Genomic DNA, 19395 nt, shown 5'->3' with positions numbered 1-19395 from the left:
TAGGCTGTGCCATTCATGGTCTTGCAATACCTGTTTAATCAGATACTATCTTCTATGTAGACAGTGGAAACCACCAAAAGCTGTGACAGCAGGGAAGGACATGCCCAGATTTGTATTTTAGAATGATCCTTGAGTCTACGGCCATACCACCCTGAACGCGCCTGATCTCATCTGATCTCGGAAGCTAAGCAGGGTCGGGCCTGGTTAGTACTTGGATGGGAGAACGAGCCTTGGTTTTTGTGACAAAGATGCAGTGCAGGGCCGGAGAGGGGACAGTTGAGATGAGGTGGAGCTTACCATAGGAATCAAGACAGGAAGTGATGAAACCATTGAACTTAGGGTATTGGCAAAAGAGATGTCGTGAAAGGGGCTCAGTATAATCAATAGTCTGGACATGAAGGGTGACAAGACATGAGGTATTAAGGATAATGTCCAAGTTTCTGGGGTTTGGGGGACAAAGTGAATAAGGCTTCCATTCTCTATGATGCCAAGAAGGAGAAGATAGAGGATGGGGCGTGGGGCAGATGGTGTAGCGGCACCAGACATGGTTGTGCAAGGTGTGCACTGCCCAAGAACACCCAGCGCAGGTGAAAGAGCAGAACCTGGAATCCTGCCCTTCCACTCACCACCGCCCAGCACTGCATCTCTTTCTAATCGCCACAAAGACGCCATGTGGACTAACCACCGCCCTGAGATCAATTTGATTTTGAACTTGTTACATGTGAAGTGTTTGTGGTAACACCAAGTAGAAATATCTATTAAAAAGTTAGGTATGCAGGTCTGGAGTCTGAGAGAGAGAGAGAAAGAGAGGGAGAGAGGAGAGAGAGATCTATCTGGGCTGGAGATACAGATGTTAGAGTCACCTCCTATTGAAACCAGGAGTGGATAAATCCTTCGGGAGAATAAATCATGAGAAGAGAACAGGTGTTAGTGTGCAAGTGACAAATACACAGTGTGGATCATACCTTTAGTTGTCATTTATGGGCACCTGCTGGAAACAAAGCACCTTAGTCAACACTAGTGTTTGAGTTATCTCATTGAATACATCTGATGATCTACAAGTCTATCATGTAACACTGGGGATGGGAAGGGCGCGTCTGTGTCCCGTCAAAGTATTATTAAGATAAATGAATCAACTGAAGTTTTTGAAATCTTATAAAGAGTCTTCAAAGTATAACTAGAGCCTCTTTTTAAAGCTCATGGAGAGTACTTGCTCTTTGAAGGTGGCCAAGGTATGGAATGCTGTGATTTTCTTCTTGGAAGTGCCATGCACATTGAATACATTTTTAACGTGTATTTATTTACTCTCGTAGTATTCCCTCTGCAACGAACCTCTGATAGAGCTGTGCAACCCCGGAGCCAGTGGATCCTTGTTTTTTGTGACCAGTGATGATGAATTTATTATCAAAACAGTTCAGCATAAAGAGGCAGAGTTCCTTCAGAAGCTGCTGCCAGGATATTACATGGTAAATAACTGCACATAATTAAAGCTTCTACTCAAGGTTTAATTCTTTTCTTCAGAAGTTTCTGTGTTTTGATTTTTCAGTGGTATTTTGGCACATTTCTTTCTCTTTGGTGGACTTTGGCATTTAGACTACACTATGACATTTGGTAACTAGATTTTTAAAAACAAAATAGAACTGAGTAGTAGAACATAGCCATTGACTCACTCAGTCCTGGTTCAAATCTCAGCTCGGCCATCAGCTGACAACGAGTAAGCAAGGTAACCTCTGAGTCTTTATCCCCTCAGTGTTTAAAAGCTGGGAAATACCTATTTTTATGTGGTGGTTGTGATACAGGAAAGATACAGGATGTAAGATAAAGGAAGCAATGGGTAAGCTCTTTGCACTATTACCAGCATATGCTAATAATATGAGTGGTGAATATTCACTGAGCACTAAACTCCGTCAAACACAGCTGTAAGGGCTTTGCAGGCATTAAGCCATTTAATCCTCACAGCAAAGATGAAGGGAGAAACTTGCCAGGGGTGGTTCAGCTAGTGAGCTGCAGAGCTGGGACTCCGCGGCAGTGGTAGGTTCCAAAAGGCCTTTTCCCTGACCCCTGCACCACATACCAGCATGTGCTCGAAAACAACCGCTAGACTTCAGAATTTAGGGTTTCCTAGGTTAAATACGAGGACGTGAAAATCACCTTTCATGTAATGTTTCAGAGACAAAGAAATAATAACCTAGTCTAGGTATATTTATTAGACGCTTAGCCCAGATTTTTTTAAAAATAAGCACTTTTCTTAAGTAATCTTGTCATTTTCGTACCTCTCACTCCTTTGCACCTTCATTACAGTTGTTAATTACCTGTGATCAGAATGGCTGCGGGAGGTTTAGATCTTGAATGCCCTGGTTCTGCTAGTCACTGGCTGTGAGAGGTGATAACTATCATCTTTGTCTCAAAACAAAATTGATGAGATGCCAACAGCTCATTTACATGTAAAAGATCATTTAATTTCAAAATCACCTAGAGACAACATTAAATGCTATAAATTAGTCCCACATATACACATAGGAATCAAACATCTAAATAAAAATCTTAAATGACATAGTTCGTAGATTTTAAAAGGTTTTGATCCTGATGAAAAGAAATTCATTATTGTTTTAGAGCTAATTGTCTACTTTCTGTTGGAGAAAATAGAAAATACAGAAAAGGAAAATGAATGTGACCATCTGTAATTCCTTTCCCAGAGATGCATATTGCTAATATTTGGTCTAGTTTGGTATATATCTTTTCAGATTAATTCTATTCATACACACATTTTAAAATAATCTAAAATTGGAACCAAACAAGCATCACACTCTCTGCTAACCCCTGAGTAAATCTTAAGCTTCTGTAGTTCTAGATAACCAGTTTCTTATAAGACTATTAAATTGAAATTAATTAAAATTTAATGATTTTTTTTAATTTAGTTGAATGAGTGGTTTTACCTCAGTCATGTAAGATAGCATAACAAACAATATAATTCATCCCATGAACAAGAAAAAGTTGGGAACATCACGTAGTTATCCAGATCGACATTGAGGAGAATCTAAGACATGCAAAATTCAACATCTTCTCAATTAAAATTCTAAAAATTGGCAGGGAAGTCTTTTAATGTAATAAGTAACTGAATACTCGTATGTTATACCTTTATCAATCTCCAAAAGTTCATACATCTCTTTGAGAAGAACAAGAGCTCTTTCACTGGAAATAATAGGCAAAGACAAGGATGTCCTTCATCAGTGGTCCTTTCTGATATATTTGCTAGAATTCCTAGCAATAAATTTCTGGTACAGGAATAGAAGAAAAGAGTCAACACTGTTCTCCATAAATGATAGAATTGAGAATGAGCAAAACGTCAGGACAATAAACCAGTAGTTTCGAGGTGATAACAACCCAGCAGAGAGAAGACAAATCTGCACAATGCATTGTATTCCGTTATTTAGTTCATATAGGGTTGGAGAATGTAAGGGAGGAGAAAAGATTCCATCCATGATGACAATAATTTATACGGAACATTAGTAGAAAAATAAAGATAAATAAATGAAGCCATGTTATGATTCTGATTGGGAAGGCAAATTATAGTAAGTATAACATATGAACAATAATCTCCCAAAAATGTTTGTAGTGAGAACTCTAAACTACTTGAGTTTATAAAAACAAATATACAAGACTACCATGATAACAAGTAAGAAAATCTTATTGAAGAACATAAAAAAGATCTGAAATAATAAAGAGATATGCATCGTCCCTGAACTCAGTGTTGTAAAGATTTCAATTACCCCGAATAAAGGTATAAATCCAGTCTAATTCCAATATATTTTTCTCAGAATTTAAAAAATCTGATGTATTTGAAAGTGAAAACAAGTATTATTTTAGGAACATTTAAAAATTAAACAGTTGAAGGGAAAAGTTTTAAGAATGGACAAAACATTTTGAAGAAAAATGGTGGGCCTACTCTATACCAAAAGTTTATTAAGCTGTGATAATAGTAAAGATGTAGATAAGTAGCTAAGTGGATCCAAATAAAGGTCCAGAAATAGACCCATGCGCTTCGACAACTTATTGTATGATACAGGAGGGACTTAACCTCAATTGTGAAAGGACAGATGGTTCAATAAATGCCATTCATTAAAGAAAAACATAAATTCCCTCTTTCAGATCTTTCACACACACAAAAAAAATAATTCCACATGGCAGTGCAGCCTTTTTCACCTCATGGCACACGCAGACTAATTACTGAAATTCTGCAGCACACCAAAAAATACAATTTTTGCCCATCTGACAAAAAAAAAGTATCATTTGATTCATTCACGCTAGATGACTGTTCTTGCTTTGGCCATTACAATTTTTTTATTTGACAGTCTAAGGGAAAAGAGGTCAGTGCCCCTTACTAAACAGTCAGGTACTTCGTGTTTTCAAAATTCTTGCAGTGCACCTGTGTGCCCCGGCACACTTGTTGAAAATCACTGCCATATGGGGCGTAAATGAAACGTAATTACCAAAGCTATTAGAGATCTGGGAGAGAACAGAACGTCTATAACCTTGGGATATAAAAAGCTTTGTTAAACCAGAATCCAAAAAAGCCCAAGAAGCGAGTTCATAAGTGTACTACATTAAAAGACAAAATATCTGTATAATGAAAAAATATTGGCACAAAATTAAGATAAGCACATAGGACATATCTGGAATGATACAACAAAAGTGGGAATACTAGTTTCCTCAAAAGTTGGGAGTTAGGGGAAGGGTTGAGCCTAGTAGAGTGACTTTTCATTGTATATTTGCCCTTTTCATTTCTCACCTGCTTTTAAAGTAGAACATAAATAGGCATGCATTCTTTGCTTTTATAATAGTAAAGACTGGGACAAAATATCTACCTCACATAGAAAGGAAACTGATAAATACCCGGACCATATCCAGAATTCCAACAAGGACAAAAACCTATAGAAAAAATGAGCAATATGATTTTAAACAAAATTATTTTGACTTAGCTAAAAATACATCATCATGCTTACAAAGATCTTAAAGTTTGATACACAGCACTTGGTAAGAGTGATGAAAAATATGTAATCTTACAAAGTGTGCTTGTAAATCAGTCTGGCCATTTTGAAAGGCAGCTTTTCAGGAGCTATTAAAATTTAAAATGTTCATCTTGTATACCCCAGCAATTAATTTTCTCTTTAGCTGCCTTAGAGAACAGTCACACATGGCACTAATCAATTCTTTGCCCATTTTACTTGGAGCTAATTTGGGATTTCTCTTCATTTTTAATTCATCCACTGTTAATGCCCTAAATTTAGAATGATAAAGTTGCTATTGCAATAAGTCAATCTAAGAACTAGATTAAGAACAGCAAACTTTTAGCAATGGCCCTTAATAAAGGTAATTACATTCCATCTTTTAAAATTATTGTAGCCCTGACTGGTATAGCTCAGTGGATTGAGCACAGCCTGCAAACCAGACAATCGCGGTTCAATTCCCAGTCAGGGCACATGCCTGGGTTGTAGGCAGGTTCCCTGCAGGCCAGTTCCCAGCAGGGGACGCACAAAAGGCAACCATACATTGATGTTTCTCTCCCTCCGTCCTTCCCTTCCCCTCTAAAGATAAGTAAATAAAATCTTGAAAAAAATAAAATAAAATGGTTTTGCCCTGGCTGGTGTAGCTCAGTGGATTGAGCACGGGCCTGTGAACCAGAGGATTGCGGTTCGATTCCCAGTCAGGGCACATGCCTGGGTTGCAGGCAGGTTCCCTGCAGGCCAGTTCCCTGCAGGGGATGCACTAGAGGCAACCATACATTGATGTTTCTCTCCCTCTCTCCTTCCCTTCCCCTCTAAAAACAAATAAATAACTCTTTTTAAAAAAATAATAAATAAAATAAAATTATTTTATTAGATGAAAACATATCTTTAGTGGAGCTTACTTTGTAAAAATAGAAGATTTTAATCTTTTTTCCCCTTTCTCCTTTTTCTTTTTTTTTTTTTTTTTTAGAATTTAAACCAGAATCCAAGGACTCTTTTGCCAAAATTTTATGGACTTTATTGCATGCAGTCAGGAGGCATTAACATCCGAATTGTGGTGATGAACAATGTCTTACCCCGCTCCATGAGAATGCATTTTACATATGACTTGAAAGGTTCAACCTATAAGCGAAGAGCATCCCGAAAAGAGAGAGAAAAATCCAACCCCACATTTAAGGACTTAGATTTCCTGCAAGATATGCACGAAGGCTTGTATTTTGATACAGAGACATACAATGCGCTCATGAAAACGCTTCAGAGAGACTGCCGGGTAAGGAAATGCTGGTCTGATTTTCTCTGAAAAGTCACCTGCGGTAATGTGCCTTAGTAAGAAGTGTCCAGAGTGGACAAGTGGGATCCCCTTGGTCCTGATCCTGGAGCTGACCCATGCTTCTCTGATGTCAGAGGAACTGGTGGATGATGAGGGAATTTTCTAGAGTATCTGTTGATTTTACTAATAAGCCAAGTCTGCCTTCTTTGATGAAATGAAAAAAGATTTGTTTTTCTTTCTGTGTTCTTTGGAGATAGTAGTTAAACTAGAGGAAAAAGAAACTTAGGTTTAAAGCAGTGACTAGGCCATATAGAAATCTTGGAAGATGCAAGGTTCCACGGAGAAGAGGTGTTTGGAGAGAATGTCCTTGGTGGGATTGACAAGGGGATGACTGGAAATCCAGAGTGGATGCAGACCATGTGGAGAACCCATTTGCTGTGAAAACATTTTATGTAGTCTGAATGAGAGACAATCAGGACTGAGGCTTAGCAGAGCAAACAGCATTTTATACCAACTGAGCCAGAGTGATTGTCAAAATTTAGGAGGAATTATATAGTCCAAAGTCCCCAGAGTTTAATATTAAAAAAAAAAAAGTGAGGCCAAAATTTGGAAGATTTTGCTGACATGGTGAATTTACAGAAAGTAAGTAAACGTACTTTTGAAGAAAAAAATGAAAATGCAATTCTGCTGGGTTCTGAGGGATGAGGATCATCTCGTTAACAAGTTCTCAGGAATAACATTTTCTGGCCCAGATTAATTTAAATGAACCATCTAGGTTCTTAACGTAGTTGAGCCTAGTAGATATGGGCAGAAGGCACGTTGGTGCAGGGTTAAGTCTGACCTGGGCCTTCTGGGAGAAGAGATAGGACTTGCAGGGCCTGCTGGCTGGGGAAAAAACAGGGTGCCTTCCATGCTGTGGCTTTCTGGGCCTTCCATGGACCTGGACAGATTACCCACATGGCTGCAAGGGAGGCAGGACCCTTCTCTGCCAGACTTGAGCTCACCGGAAGGTGAAGAGTGCAGTGTAACCACTCCACGAAACGTGTAAGGTGAGGAGTGCTCACTGAGAAACACAGCCCTGCTATTTCTGGCTTTTTTTCTTTCTACGTGTTTTAAGATATATGATAATGCACAAAAATGTGTCCTTAGAATTCTTTGTTTCATTGATGGAAATGTTGCTTCTCAGCTCCTATTCTTTAGCTACCATTTAGTGACTGCTTAGAATGTGCCAGGCTAGTCTACAGTGTTTTAATGCATCATTTCACTTCATTCTCTCAGCAGCCATGTGAAGTCAGCACTATGCGTACTCCCATTTTAATTGATGAACAATCAGGTTCTCAAAGAGGTTAAGAAACTCTCCAGCATTACTGAGCAAGTCAGTGGCAGAACCCACGCCTCTCTGGGTACAAAGCATGTGCTCTTAATTGAAATGTAAAAATTCCCTGTAAGGATTTTTTTAAATCATCTTTTCAGAAGTGAGGGGAAAAACAGTGGGAACCAAGCAAAAAAAAAAAAAATTCCAGCTGAGCTATTCAGATATGCGGGTAAATGTGAGTGATTTACGTTTTTTAAAAAAGAAAAAAATACATTTTAATAGAAACCTTTTCCTGCGCCTCTTCTACCCCTACAGGATGTGGGTGAAAAGCGACTCTCCATTCCCCAGAGTTTAGTACAAGGCTCTGCAGTTTTAGATTTGCTTTCTGTTCGTGTGTGCGCATGCTTCTTGCCTCTTTAATATGGAAACCTTTTTCTGCTGTCTTTCAAAACCACAGGTTTCTATGCTAGAAAAAGGAAAGGTCAAATGTTAAAAGAGCCCCGGCACAAGATTTGTCTGTTTACTGTTTCCTGAGCCCAAGACCGATAGGACAAGGTCAAACATGATTTTTCATTAGGAGTGAGACCCTGGAGATTTGCCCTCCCCCGCCCTGCTTTTTTAATATTTGCTGTTCTGAGAAGCATAAAGGCCATTGCAGAGGTCTCCCAAGGCTAACTCTTCTCCCTCATTGCACTTGATCTGGTAGAAGACACAGACCATGGAACTTCTTTAAAGTGCACACAGTGTTTATGTTCAGAACAGCTTTTCAGGGGTGTTGTGGGGACGTGTAAGTGCTGGACTGTGGGGGAACCTGAGTCCCTTCTATGTTCTGCCTTGACTAGGACCAAGGTCCCTGTGATCTCAAGTCAGCAGCTGGTTCTCTGAGCAGAGCTGCCTCAAGAAAGGCATGTTTGTGAAATGGGAGGTCATAGTATTTAATAGTCATGACCTCTCTGCAAAACTGGCAGAAGCTATGCTGCCTCCCCAGACAAATGTCCATCCAGGCAACAACTCAGAAACTCCTTGGAGGTCAGTGTCTATACACACTCTCTCTCTCTCTCTCTCTCTCTCTCTCTCGCCTCTCTCTCTCTCTCCCCTCTCTCTCTCTTTCTCTCTCTCACTCTCTCTCTCTCTCTCGCCCTTCACCCCCATCCTAGAGCCATGTAGCAGTCATCTCTCTCTTTCTTTAGCTCATCCTCCCAAGGGTACACTTCCAGTGTAGGATCTGTGGTTGGCAATGCCAAGAGCATCTCTTGCCCTCACATCTCTTGCGTTCTGCAGAACTGAGCTGCAGTGCTGGCTGAGGTGCTCTGGAGATCTGGGAGGCTGTGAGGTCACCCCAAGGCCGAGGCCAGCACCAAAGGATCGGGAATCTGTGCTGTTAATATTCCTCTAAGTGAGATGGTCCTGCTGAGGCTCCAGAAACAAGTCAGTCTTGGGACTCTACTGTGGTGTCGGCAGCCCAGTGAGAGAAAGGTAAACTAGACCCATGTTAGGACGCATCCTTTCACTCACTTACCAGATGTGTACTGCCGGCCTACTGTGTGCCACTATGAGGTGAACGACCTACATTTTTAGTAAGTTACCATACAGCAGATTAAGTACATTGAAAATATTCCAAAGGATTGTGGGGATCAGAGTAGGCAAGATCATAGCTTGGTTTTAAAGGACAAGAAGAGTGCTCCAGGCAGGCAAAACAGTAGAAGTCTATTTCTAGGAAGATAAAACATGTAAGTGAGGCATAAAATAGCACGATGCGTTCCAAGAACTGGAGTTGTTTGGAGTTGCAACAGTTAACAGTGAGGGAGAACATGTGAGATAGGAGAAAAATGCAGTTGGGAGCCAAATAATGTCAAAAGACCCTTTCTTTCTTGTAGTGCCAGGGCCTTCTAAGAGCTTAGAAGTGACAAATCAAAAAAATCCTGGGCTTTTGGACCCCAGTTTTTAGGTTGTTCCCCAGTAGATATGATAAGCCTCCTAACCTCTTGCTGACCTCCTCCTACTTCCTGCCCCTCATCTCTCTATTTGTGTTTTGGCTTGACATCTCACACCCCAGGGTTCTACTTCCCTTGTGTGACTCACTGACCCAGCTAGACCTACTTGCATTGCTCGCCACTCCCCACAGACTAGGCCCCTGGTTCCCGGTCAGAGCAGCTGCTTCTGGACTCTGCATTCTAAGTGACTTGAACCACCTTTTGACAAATACCATCTTTCCCCACCTGCCCCTGGTCCCTTTCCCTGGCTTCCTCAGACCAGCCTCCGGCCCTTGTCTATAAGCCTGACCCCTGCGATGGCCCATCTCTGACCAACTCCTTCACGTAGTACAGTGGCCACTCAGAATTCTTCTAGAAAACCAAACTCACTTTATGCTTCAACCCTGCTGAGCCCACAGGACTCAAACGAAGGGCTCTTTCCAATAGCAGGGATCCAGCTCTTAGGGTTCTCCCAAGCCCGAGGTTGCCGTTTCCTATGACTGTGCCTGGGGAAAATGGACAGGTAGGTAACTGGGTTCCCTTGCTTGGAGCATTTCCTCTCCCTCGGCCTTCCCCCCTGCCTGCTGTGACAGCCATCTATACCCGTAAGTGAACATGGCCAAGGTAAAGGTGACAGCAGAGTGCTGCCAGGACATCGCAGGTCACTTACTATCAAAAACAAGAAGCAGGATCTATTCGAACCATTCCCAACAGTCTCCATGTAACAAACAGGCAGAGAGGCACATCTTATCTATAAGAAAATTGTTCTTCCTAAGCACCCTGTGGTCCTCCTCCAAGCCTGCTCCTCCTCCTAGCTTCCCTGGCCCAGGGAACGTGATCATCACACAGCCAGTTGCCCAGATAAGTCTCTTGAAGGTACCCTTTCCTTCCTTTTCTTCTTCTCTTTCTTCCTCCTGAATAACCTTTAGATCTTCCCCTCCTCTCCATATGTGCAGCCTTTACTGAGACCCTGATCATTCATCTCCTGCAGTTTTGCCCTAGCTCCTTAACTAGTTTTGAGTGGCATTGCCTTCCAACACATTCCCAGTGCTGCGGCCGAAGGGAACCTCTGATCAGCCGATCCCCATGTCCTAAAGATGCTCTAGTTGAGACTCTCCACTGGCTTTGGGCCAAAGGCCGTACTTCTGAACTCAGAACATTAAGACTCTTCCTAATCTGGTCCCTGCCACCTTCTCCAGGTGCTCCATCTTCCGCCTTCTCTCCCCACTCTCGGGACCACCCCCATTCTCCAGCCATTCTGATCTACTAGACACTTCCTGTAGAAGTTTTGGTCTTTCTGTGCATGCCTCATCTGCAGGACTGTTCACCAGAACTCATTCTTTCACCTCTCTGCACTGTAGCACCTGGTCGTTATAGACGCTCAGTACATATTACAAGATGTTGATTTAAAGAACTCTTTTAATTGGAAATTTATGTATTAATTTTGGAGAAACAATTAGAAGCTATTTTTGTACTTATTTTAATTTACTATTATTTCTTCTCTGACTCATTCATCTGTAAAGATGTAAAGAGTCTCATATTATTTCATTGATTTAATAAATTGTTACATCCTGCAAATATGTATTGGTAACTCTGGGGAAATAACATTGACAAAGGATATTAGTGAGGACTTGCATTTATAATCCAAATATTTCTTATTTCTTCAAGTGGGAATTTCTTAGACACGGTCTTGATAATTAATGACCTAAATGGCTTATTTTACATTTATTATCACTTTTTTGTTCAGCAAAGTTGTTAATTTTTAAATAGTGTGGAACCACTTTTCTTTTTTTCACACAAATGTCTGTCACCATAAATATTAATAGGTTCTCAGAATTTAATGAAACCCATCTTAAAAATACTGAGACTCTTTGATGTGCAAACTGGGATCTTTCTAACTCCAGATTTGTAGTTCAGATTCTTCTCAGCTATGGGCATGTTTGTATGCATTACAATATGGTTTATTTTCTATAAAACTTAATTTAGCCTTATGCCTAGGACTTATTCCCTCTGCTATAATTTTGTTTAGTATTAATTTTTTGACATTTAGTTTAGACCAGGGGTGTCCAACCTTTTGGCGTCTCAGGGCCACACTGGAAGAGGAAGAGTTGTCTTGGGCCACACATTAAATACATTGTGACACAATCACAAAAATATCTCATAATGTTTTAAGTAAATTTACAATTTTGTGTTGGGCCGCATTCATAGCCATCCTGGGGTCCATGTGGGATACCCCTGGTTTAGACAATCTCTTCTTTCATTTTTTTAATATTGGTTGTCTTCACAGTGATCATTAAAGAGGAAAAAAGTGCTTTATACCTAATAGAAAATAGGTGTACATCTCTCTTACTAATGACATTTAGTGCTTACATTTAAGCTATTCCCTATTTCAGTAAGGAATGGGATGTTGTTTTTAGGCTTCAGATAAAACATGAGAAAGTAGATAGGTGTATCATTGACTTTACATCTCTGTTCCATACCATCAAAGATTACTTTTAAAAAAGGTATAGCCCTGGTTGATGTGGCTTGGGTGGACTAAACCTTTGAACGAAAGGTGAGCTGTTCAATTCCCAGTCAGGGCACATGCCTGGGTTGCAGGCCAGGTCTTCAGTTGGGGGCATGTGAGAGGCAACTGATGAATGTTTCCCTCTCTTTCTCCCTCCCTTTGCCTCTCTCTGAAAATAAATAAATAAAATCTTCAAAACTATAAATAAAAGCAAAAAAGCTATAGATAAATTCACTCTTTTAAATTATGTTCCACAAACACCATAATTCCATGATCTGTTTTATTTGCTCCATTGTTTTAAATTATGAATTTTACTACGATATTTGTTATTTTGAATCTATAATATTTGTTATTTTGATACCATTGCAATAGAAACGTAAGGCCAATTTAAAGTTGGCGAACAAGTAAATAAAATGAACTCATAGAATCAAAGCCTGGGCAGGAGAGAATCTCCAGGTTCCTGGGAGTCAGCAGAACAAGGCCTCCCGCACTCTATCTGGTCTGGGAGAAAATGATCTCGCATGTTGATGCCTGTGCCTGACCGAGCCAGATTTCCATGTGAGAATACAAATAAAGACATTGTCCTGAATGTGAGCACTTTTTAAAAAGTTTTCTAGCTGCACATCCTTTTTTATGTAAAAAAATTATTTTGAAATATTGTAGATTCCCATGCAGTTGGAGGAAGAACACAGAGAGCTCCCACACGCCCTTCCCCTAGTTTCCGCAGTGGTCACACCTTGTGTGACTTTAGCACAACATTGTGACTGGGAAGTTGACTTCAGTGCAATCACTGAACCTTTTCAGATTTCACCAGCTTTACGTGCACTCATTTGTGTGTGTGCATGGGTGTGTATGTAAATAGTTTTATCTCGCCATATGCATATGTAGATTTATGCAACCACCAGTCAACTAAGAACAGTTCCTTCACCCAGATCCCTCACACTACCCTTTTATGTATAGCCACAGCCACCTCCCTCCCTCACGGTCTCTCCCCAGTTCTTTTTATAGCCACCAGTCTGTTTTCCATCTCCATAATTTTGTCATTTAAAGAACGCCATATAAATGGAACAGTATGGTATGTAACCCTGAGACTGGCTTTTTTCACTCAGCGTCCTACCCTTGCAGTCCACAAAGTTATTGTGTGAATCAATAGATTGCAGTTTTCAGTTGCTGAGTGATATTTCATGGTATGGATATACCACAGTTTAACCATTAACCCCGGAAGAACACACGGGAGTTCTCCAGTTTTTGGCTGTTACAGATAACGCTGCTGTGAACATTTGAATACAGGTTTTTTCATGAGTGTATGTTTTCATTTCTCTGGTATAAACGCTGCATTCAGTCGCTATGTCATATGGGAAGCACATGTCTGGTTTCATGAGAAACTGTGACACTTTTTCGGAGTGGCTGCACCATCTCGCCTCCCCACCAGCTCCGTGCGAGTGACCCCAGTGCTTTTCATCCTCACCACCATTTGCTGTTGTGACTGCAGTTTTTAGTGTGGCCTTTCTCATAGGGCTGTATCCGAAGTCTCCTGTTTAAAAATTACTTGATCTATTCTCTAGCAAAGCCAAAGATAAATCCAATTTTTTGAAAAAGCAGTTTGGGGATGCAGGAAGAGTGGTGAAAAGGAAACAGAAAAACTTACAGTTCAGTCTCATGGCTGATCATATGTCTGGGGGTTAATGCAATGGCTAGGGATTCCTAAGGAGGACAGGCCTCAGGCACAGGACTTTACCAGGTGCTTTTCTAATAATAAGCATTTCTGTGAGACCTAAAGGCTCCTAGCATTTCATCTCTATTCTATAGCCATTGGTATTTCTACATTATATTGTAATTACTTGGTTATATGTTTAATGTTTGCCTGCTAAAATCTGCTCTCTGGGAGACTAAGAGCTGTGGGACTTAATTTTCCAACCTTTCAAATCATTTAACAGGATAACGGTTGTCTCAGTGTCAGTCCTTTGATGAAGCCTAAGAGATAATAATAGCAAACATTTTTTTAAATATGAATCTTACCTAATCGATGATAAGAGCCTACCTAATAAGAGCAGGCTTTGGTAATTGCCTGCCTATGGTTTGCAGTGAAATAGAACCAGAGCAAACCATCCTGCCCATGCTGTGAATGTATGGATAACATTGGAAGTAAATCGTATTGCTCATTTGGCCAGTGTCTGTTAATGACCAGTAAATTAATCATTTGCCACTGTGTTGACATCTTAATCTACTCAGTTACTTATTTAGGCGGTAACTGGTGTCCCCATTTAAGACTAGCTGTACCACCCAGGTGTCCCTCTGGCCTGGGAGGGCTGATGCGTTCCAGGCTTTTGCCAGGTGCTGCAGTTCAGCTCTAACGCAGGTGGGTGATGGACAGGGGCTTCTGGCATTGACAGAAGGGACAAGATGATCGGTACAAGTAAGTTTCTGAGTAGCTACAAAAACCGAAATACTCTTCTATGCTGTTGTTCATGTCTCACTTTCTACACAGTAAGAGACACCTCAATTTGAGCCCAAGTAATTCTCAGTATTTCAGAATGAGTTGTCCTCACTTTGGGTGGAGGGAGGCTTCCTTCTGAGAATAATCTATAAATACTAAAGTACTTTAACATGGAAAACACGTGGTAATAAAATATAAATAGAAAATACGTATACAAAATACAGAACTTAATACTGGTGCATGTTTTCACGTAAGAACGCATTTCCAAGACTCAGTTCCTCATAGGTTGGTTCAGTGAACATTTACTGTGCACTTGCTTTGGGCCAGGCAGCACTTGACATTACAATAGGTTTTCTCATTAATCCTCACGGCAGCCCTGCAGAGTGGTCCAAGTCCCTTTTGATAGATGAGGTGGAAACTCGAGAGGGGGTAAGTTTCCCTTGGTCCACAGAGCTTGCGGTGCTGGAGCCAGGTGTCTGACTCCAAAACCCAGGTTTTCCTTCAGTATCCTCTCCTCAAGGAGCTTTTTGATATCAGGTGGGGAAAGTTGGTGGAAATTTTAAAAAGTGATGACGTAAACAGACGGATGCCGACAGGAAGGGCTATAAGTGCCTGGTGACCAGTTTTCTAGCTCGGACCGGGAGCTCTTGGAGAAGGTGCTGTAGGAGTTAGGAAAAAACCCTGTCGAAGCAGAGAACTTGGTTTGGCCAGGGGAACAGAGGTAATGAAATCTTGCAGCCGACTTCAGGGAAGGTGGGGGAAAAAAAAAACAGGGCCAAGTGGCTGAGGAACACAAAGTAATGTTAGTGATCCAAACATTTCATTTTAAAAGTTTAATGAAAAGTATAATCAAGCACATTGACACTTGCCAACTGTTACCAACGTCTGTGCACATGAAATCCTATTAACTTGAAAGCAAAACTTCTTTCTGAGAAATGTGACGGTTACTGTGGAGTTGATTGTTGTTCTTACCTTATGGCACGGAGGGGGATCAGGGACCAGATGTGTGCCCTTGAATACCTTGTGAGCAGCTTTGGAGAGTTCTCATTCACTACAGAAAATGGACGGTTATCACGCCACTAATTGTTTTTTTAACCCTCGCTTCAAATCAAGTGGAATATTTCAACAATTTCTACAGAAAGAATGGGAATGGAAGACTGAAATATCTTCCTCGACCCTAAGAAGCAAACCTTTTTTCTTTTATGCCTAAAAGAAATAGTACCTAAAGATCAGAAAATTCCACATATTTCTTTAAGTGGTGGTGGTGTGTCTAGTTAGTGTTCATTTTATTTAACGTATCATTAGGAAACATAAATATATAATGATTCAACTTAATGTTAGCTAAAGCCTTTGGGCTGATGGAATAGAAATGATACTGTAACTAGTTTAGTAGGGTTTCCTGTCTTAGTGTGAAAAGAACCTAGCTGTCTTTGATTTTGGAGATGACCCCAAGTCTAGAGGTGAGGTCAATGTAGGGCAAGTGGAAGGACTCACAGAGTATCTAAGGGGAGGGGACAAAGGGTAGGAAATGTCTCTGGGTCGCATCCTCCTCCCTGCTGGGAATCCTGGGAGCACAGAGAGGAGGGCCATTGCAGGAAGGGAAGTGGCCGCAGTGGGGCATGATGGCAGCAAGGTGGCTTCGGAGAAGTGTCTTTAAAGCTTTGGAGTTTGGCCAGCGTGGATCCGGTTGCCAGTGTAAGTCATTCACACAGATGACCCTGTGAACCAGCACCAGGAGACAGAGGGGTGGCAAAGCCTAGCAACTTACACAGTAGAGAGGAGGCTCCACAGCTTAGGAGAAACTTCTGGAATCCGGTGCGGGATGAAGTTATAGAGACTTAGGGAATATTGAGTTTCTGGGGTCTGGGAAAATGTTACAAAGTTTAACAAATTATTGAGAAATGGGTCTTATGGCACAGCACTCAGCTCATTGTGCGCCTTTCAAACAATCTTCAAATTAGGCAACTGGGGACCCTTTTAAAGGGGAAAGTGGGTTTGGTTTCTATAGTTCCTCATTGTATTCATTCAACATCCAGTGCACATTTACTGAGTATCCATGGAGTCGTAGGAGTGGCACCTGTTCAGCTTCTTCATGAAAGGCAAGGGGCTTCTTTGGCCACACACTGGTTCTAGTTCTTTCCAAAAGGATCAGCGCATACGGGCTTTTGAAAGGCTCTGGCTGGTGTACATGATTCTTCATCCCTGTCAGTATCAGTCAGTACTTTTTATATGCCCCCTGGCCCTGCAAGTAATGTGCCTTTGATGTCATCAACGTTCCTCCTTCAAAGAGATTTCTTAGCATTTTGATCCGTCACATATAGCTCTTCTCGCCTCTGTCCCTAGAAATGTTGCCCTTCCATGTGGTGAGGTGGAAAATCTCCACGAGAGAGAATTTCTGCCTCCCCTCGAGAGTGAAATGGCCAAAAACAATATGTGATTAATGAATTTATATATTTAGTTTTGACTTTTCTTAGAAAAGGTATATCTGTACTTTTCTACATGTGTTATTCAAAAAAGTATTTGTATTGTTTTTACTTATTGATTTGAGAGAGAGAAGGAGGGAGAAAGAGAAACATCTACTTGTTGTTCCACTTATTTACGCATTCATTGCTTGGTTCTTTTATGTGCCCTGACTGGGGATTGAACCCAAAACCTTGGCATATCAGGGTGATGCTCTAACCAACTGGGCTACCCAGTGAGGGCTTGTGAAAGTATTTTTAAGCAGAGTTGAGTGGACAAATCAGTTGTTGATGGCTATTAGGTATGCAAGGATGTGAAAACCTGATGTTGATTTAAAATATCCTCATCCGGCTTGAATATGAGCCTGCCTGGAATCTGCATCTCATTCACTTCCTTTTGTTTGTTTCTCACCAAGTCACTTGTAAATTTTGCCCCTGCACAGCCAGCTCCAGCTGTTCCAAAGACAAACTCTTTTAGATTACGATTCGACATTGGCTCCATTTTTCCCCGGCACTTGCCAATCTGTCCTCAGCAGATGAGGGGCAGTCTGTGGAGATGGGGATTTGCCATCCTGTGATACTCCCCTCCCTGAAAGAGCTCTCCGACTTTTTCTGGATTATTAGCAAGTTTAGAAAATGCCAGCAACCTAATTTCCCAAGAACAGAGAAATTGGTGATTCCAGGTTGCACATTTACATCCTCTGCACTCAGATGTGCAAGGGACATACAGTTTTATAACTTTTTACACGTATCTTGCTCACTAAAATCTGTTTCCCCAAACTTAAAGTTACCAATAATATTTCAGTTGTTTCTGGTGTAAATAGTTACCTCTGAATTTAAGTGGTCTTTTTAGTCAAAGTCGAACTCTTGGACGAGGCTGGAGAAAACGATCCCTCTTTCCTTACCCTTACTCGTAGGCAAATGCCATTGGAAATGCCGGGTCTCCATCACATGACGACAGCGCCCAGAGACGAGAACATTGTTGTGGGCCCCTCCACTTACCATATCCCACTGCCACCCGAAACCATCCCCTCCTGGGAGTGGGGTGTGGCCCTGAGCTACCCTCTTACACTTTCTTTAATTTTGACCAAATACATGTTACTATTTTAAAAGTAAATTATAGTGCCTCACAACCCCAGAGAATCTGTTTCTAGTGATACCTTGCATAACCTAGGTTTTTTGTCACTCCTTAAAACTTGCCCTACAGGTACATACTTGCCGTTCTTCTTAAACTGTAAGTTGTTCAGGACCAAAGGTGACATTCCTAAGAGTTCTCCTGCCCTCTGGAAGCTTCGATGATCCCTGAGCATGGATGGCTCAATTTCTCTAGCTTCAAACCACCACCAGAATCTCATCTGACGAACCCGCCTTAACCACCTACTGAGTTAATCTTGCCCTTCGACAGATGGTTTTGAATTCTTATTGTGCATCAAGCTCTATGCTAAGTCCATGGCAGGTACCAAAAATGAATAGGATATGGTCTTTGCCTCTAGTAAGCCTAAGTTTAAAGTTTAAGTTCCAACCATCAAAGTATTATTTATCGTGGACAGATTCCCCCGCTCTTCTTCCCTCTCTTTATCCATTGGAGCAAAGTGGAGAAGGGAAGGGACATATTTACCCAGAGAGGAAGTTCTTCAGAGGGGTGGGCTGCAGTGGGCAGTGATGAGGATTCGGGGATTTCATCTCATATGTTGAAGTAGATGTGGAAGCTTGGACACAGCGTGGCCTCTGAGTCTCGCTGGGCAGCTGGCCAGCCTCTAGGCTCTTAGCTGTTAATTAAGCTGCAGATCACTCATGATCAAGCCAACTGGAAGATATATCACATAATGGGGGGAAAACTTGGCAGTATTAGTACAAATTACTACTTTTAAACATGTTTACAAAGTAATTCATTAACACAACCTCATTTGTAGGAACAAAGTGTCTATAAACAAAAAAATCCAAAACTCATCCTATATAGAAGCTGAGAGATATATATACCTGCTCTCATATATTCAGTATAACCTTTCAAAATGATTGATGGCCATTCCTGATACCTGTATAGTATACGTCTATTGCTTAAAGCTTTTTAAGTGAGCAAAGGAAGTGTTGGTGCAGATCAGTCCAGCACAGCTTCGAATTCTAAGTCACTACACTGGACACAGTGAACAACACATCACTGCCATAACTAGGCTGAGGGTTGGGTAGTTATTTCCATCTGCTTTACCAGCTAAAATTGTGTGGCTTGTCACCGCCCATTTCCCCCACCCCGTTATACCCTCCCACCCCCCCCCTCTGGTTACTGTCCATTTTGCATGAAGCATCACTCAGATTACTTGGATTGTGTTGTCTTTGTCACTCTGAATATCTTTTGGTACTGGGTACCAATTTTTAAATGTGGCTGTTTTTGCAAATTCTTTTAGATTTATTTGGTCATCTTTCTCGGTTTT

At 41.1% G+C, this 19395-nt stretch overlaps 1 protein-coding gene across 2 annotated transcripts in view; it reads left to right on the top strand.

Annotated features, from left to right (window-relative positions):
• Positions 1 to 19395, top strand: part of PIP5K1B (phosphatidylinositol-4-phosphate 5-kinase type 1 beta) — a 333854-nt gene that overhangs the window by 201845 nt on the left and 112614 nt on the right. For both annotated transcript variants that reach the window (XM_053656318.1, XM_053656317.1), the window contains exons 6-7: positions 1314 to 1466; positions 5977 to 6276. In XM_053656318.1, the coding sequence (XP_053512293.1) occupies positions 1314 to 1466; positions 5977 to 6276 (453 nt within the window). The remainder of the gene's footprint in view (positions 1 to 1313; positions 1467 to 5976; positions 6277 to 19395) is intronic.

Source organism: Artibeus jamaicensis, unplaced genomic scaffold, assembly GCF_021234435.1.
Source record: "Artibeus jamaicensis isolate MK-2021 breed Jamaican fruit bat unplaced genomic scaffold, CSHL_Jam_final scaffold_1964, whole genome shotgun sequence".
Taxonomy (NCBI): Eukaryota; Metazoa; Chordata; class Mammalia; order Chiroptera; family Phyllostomidae; genus Artibeus; species Artibeus jamaicensis.
Note: the sequence above shows the minus strand (reverse complement) of the source record. Positions and strands in the feature narration are given on the sequence as shown.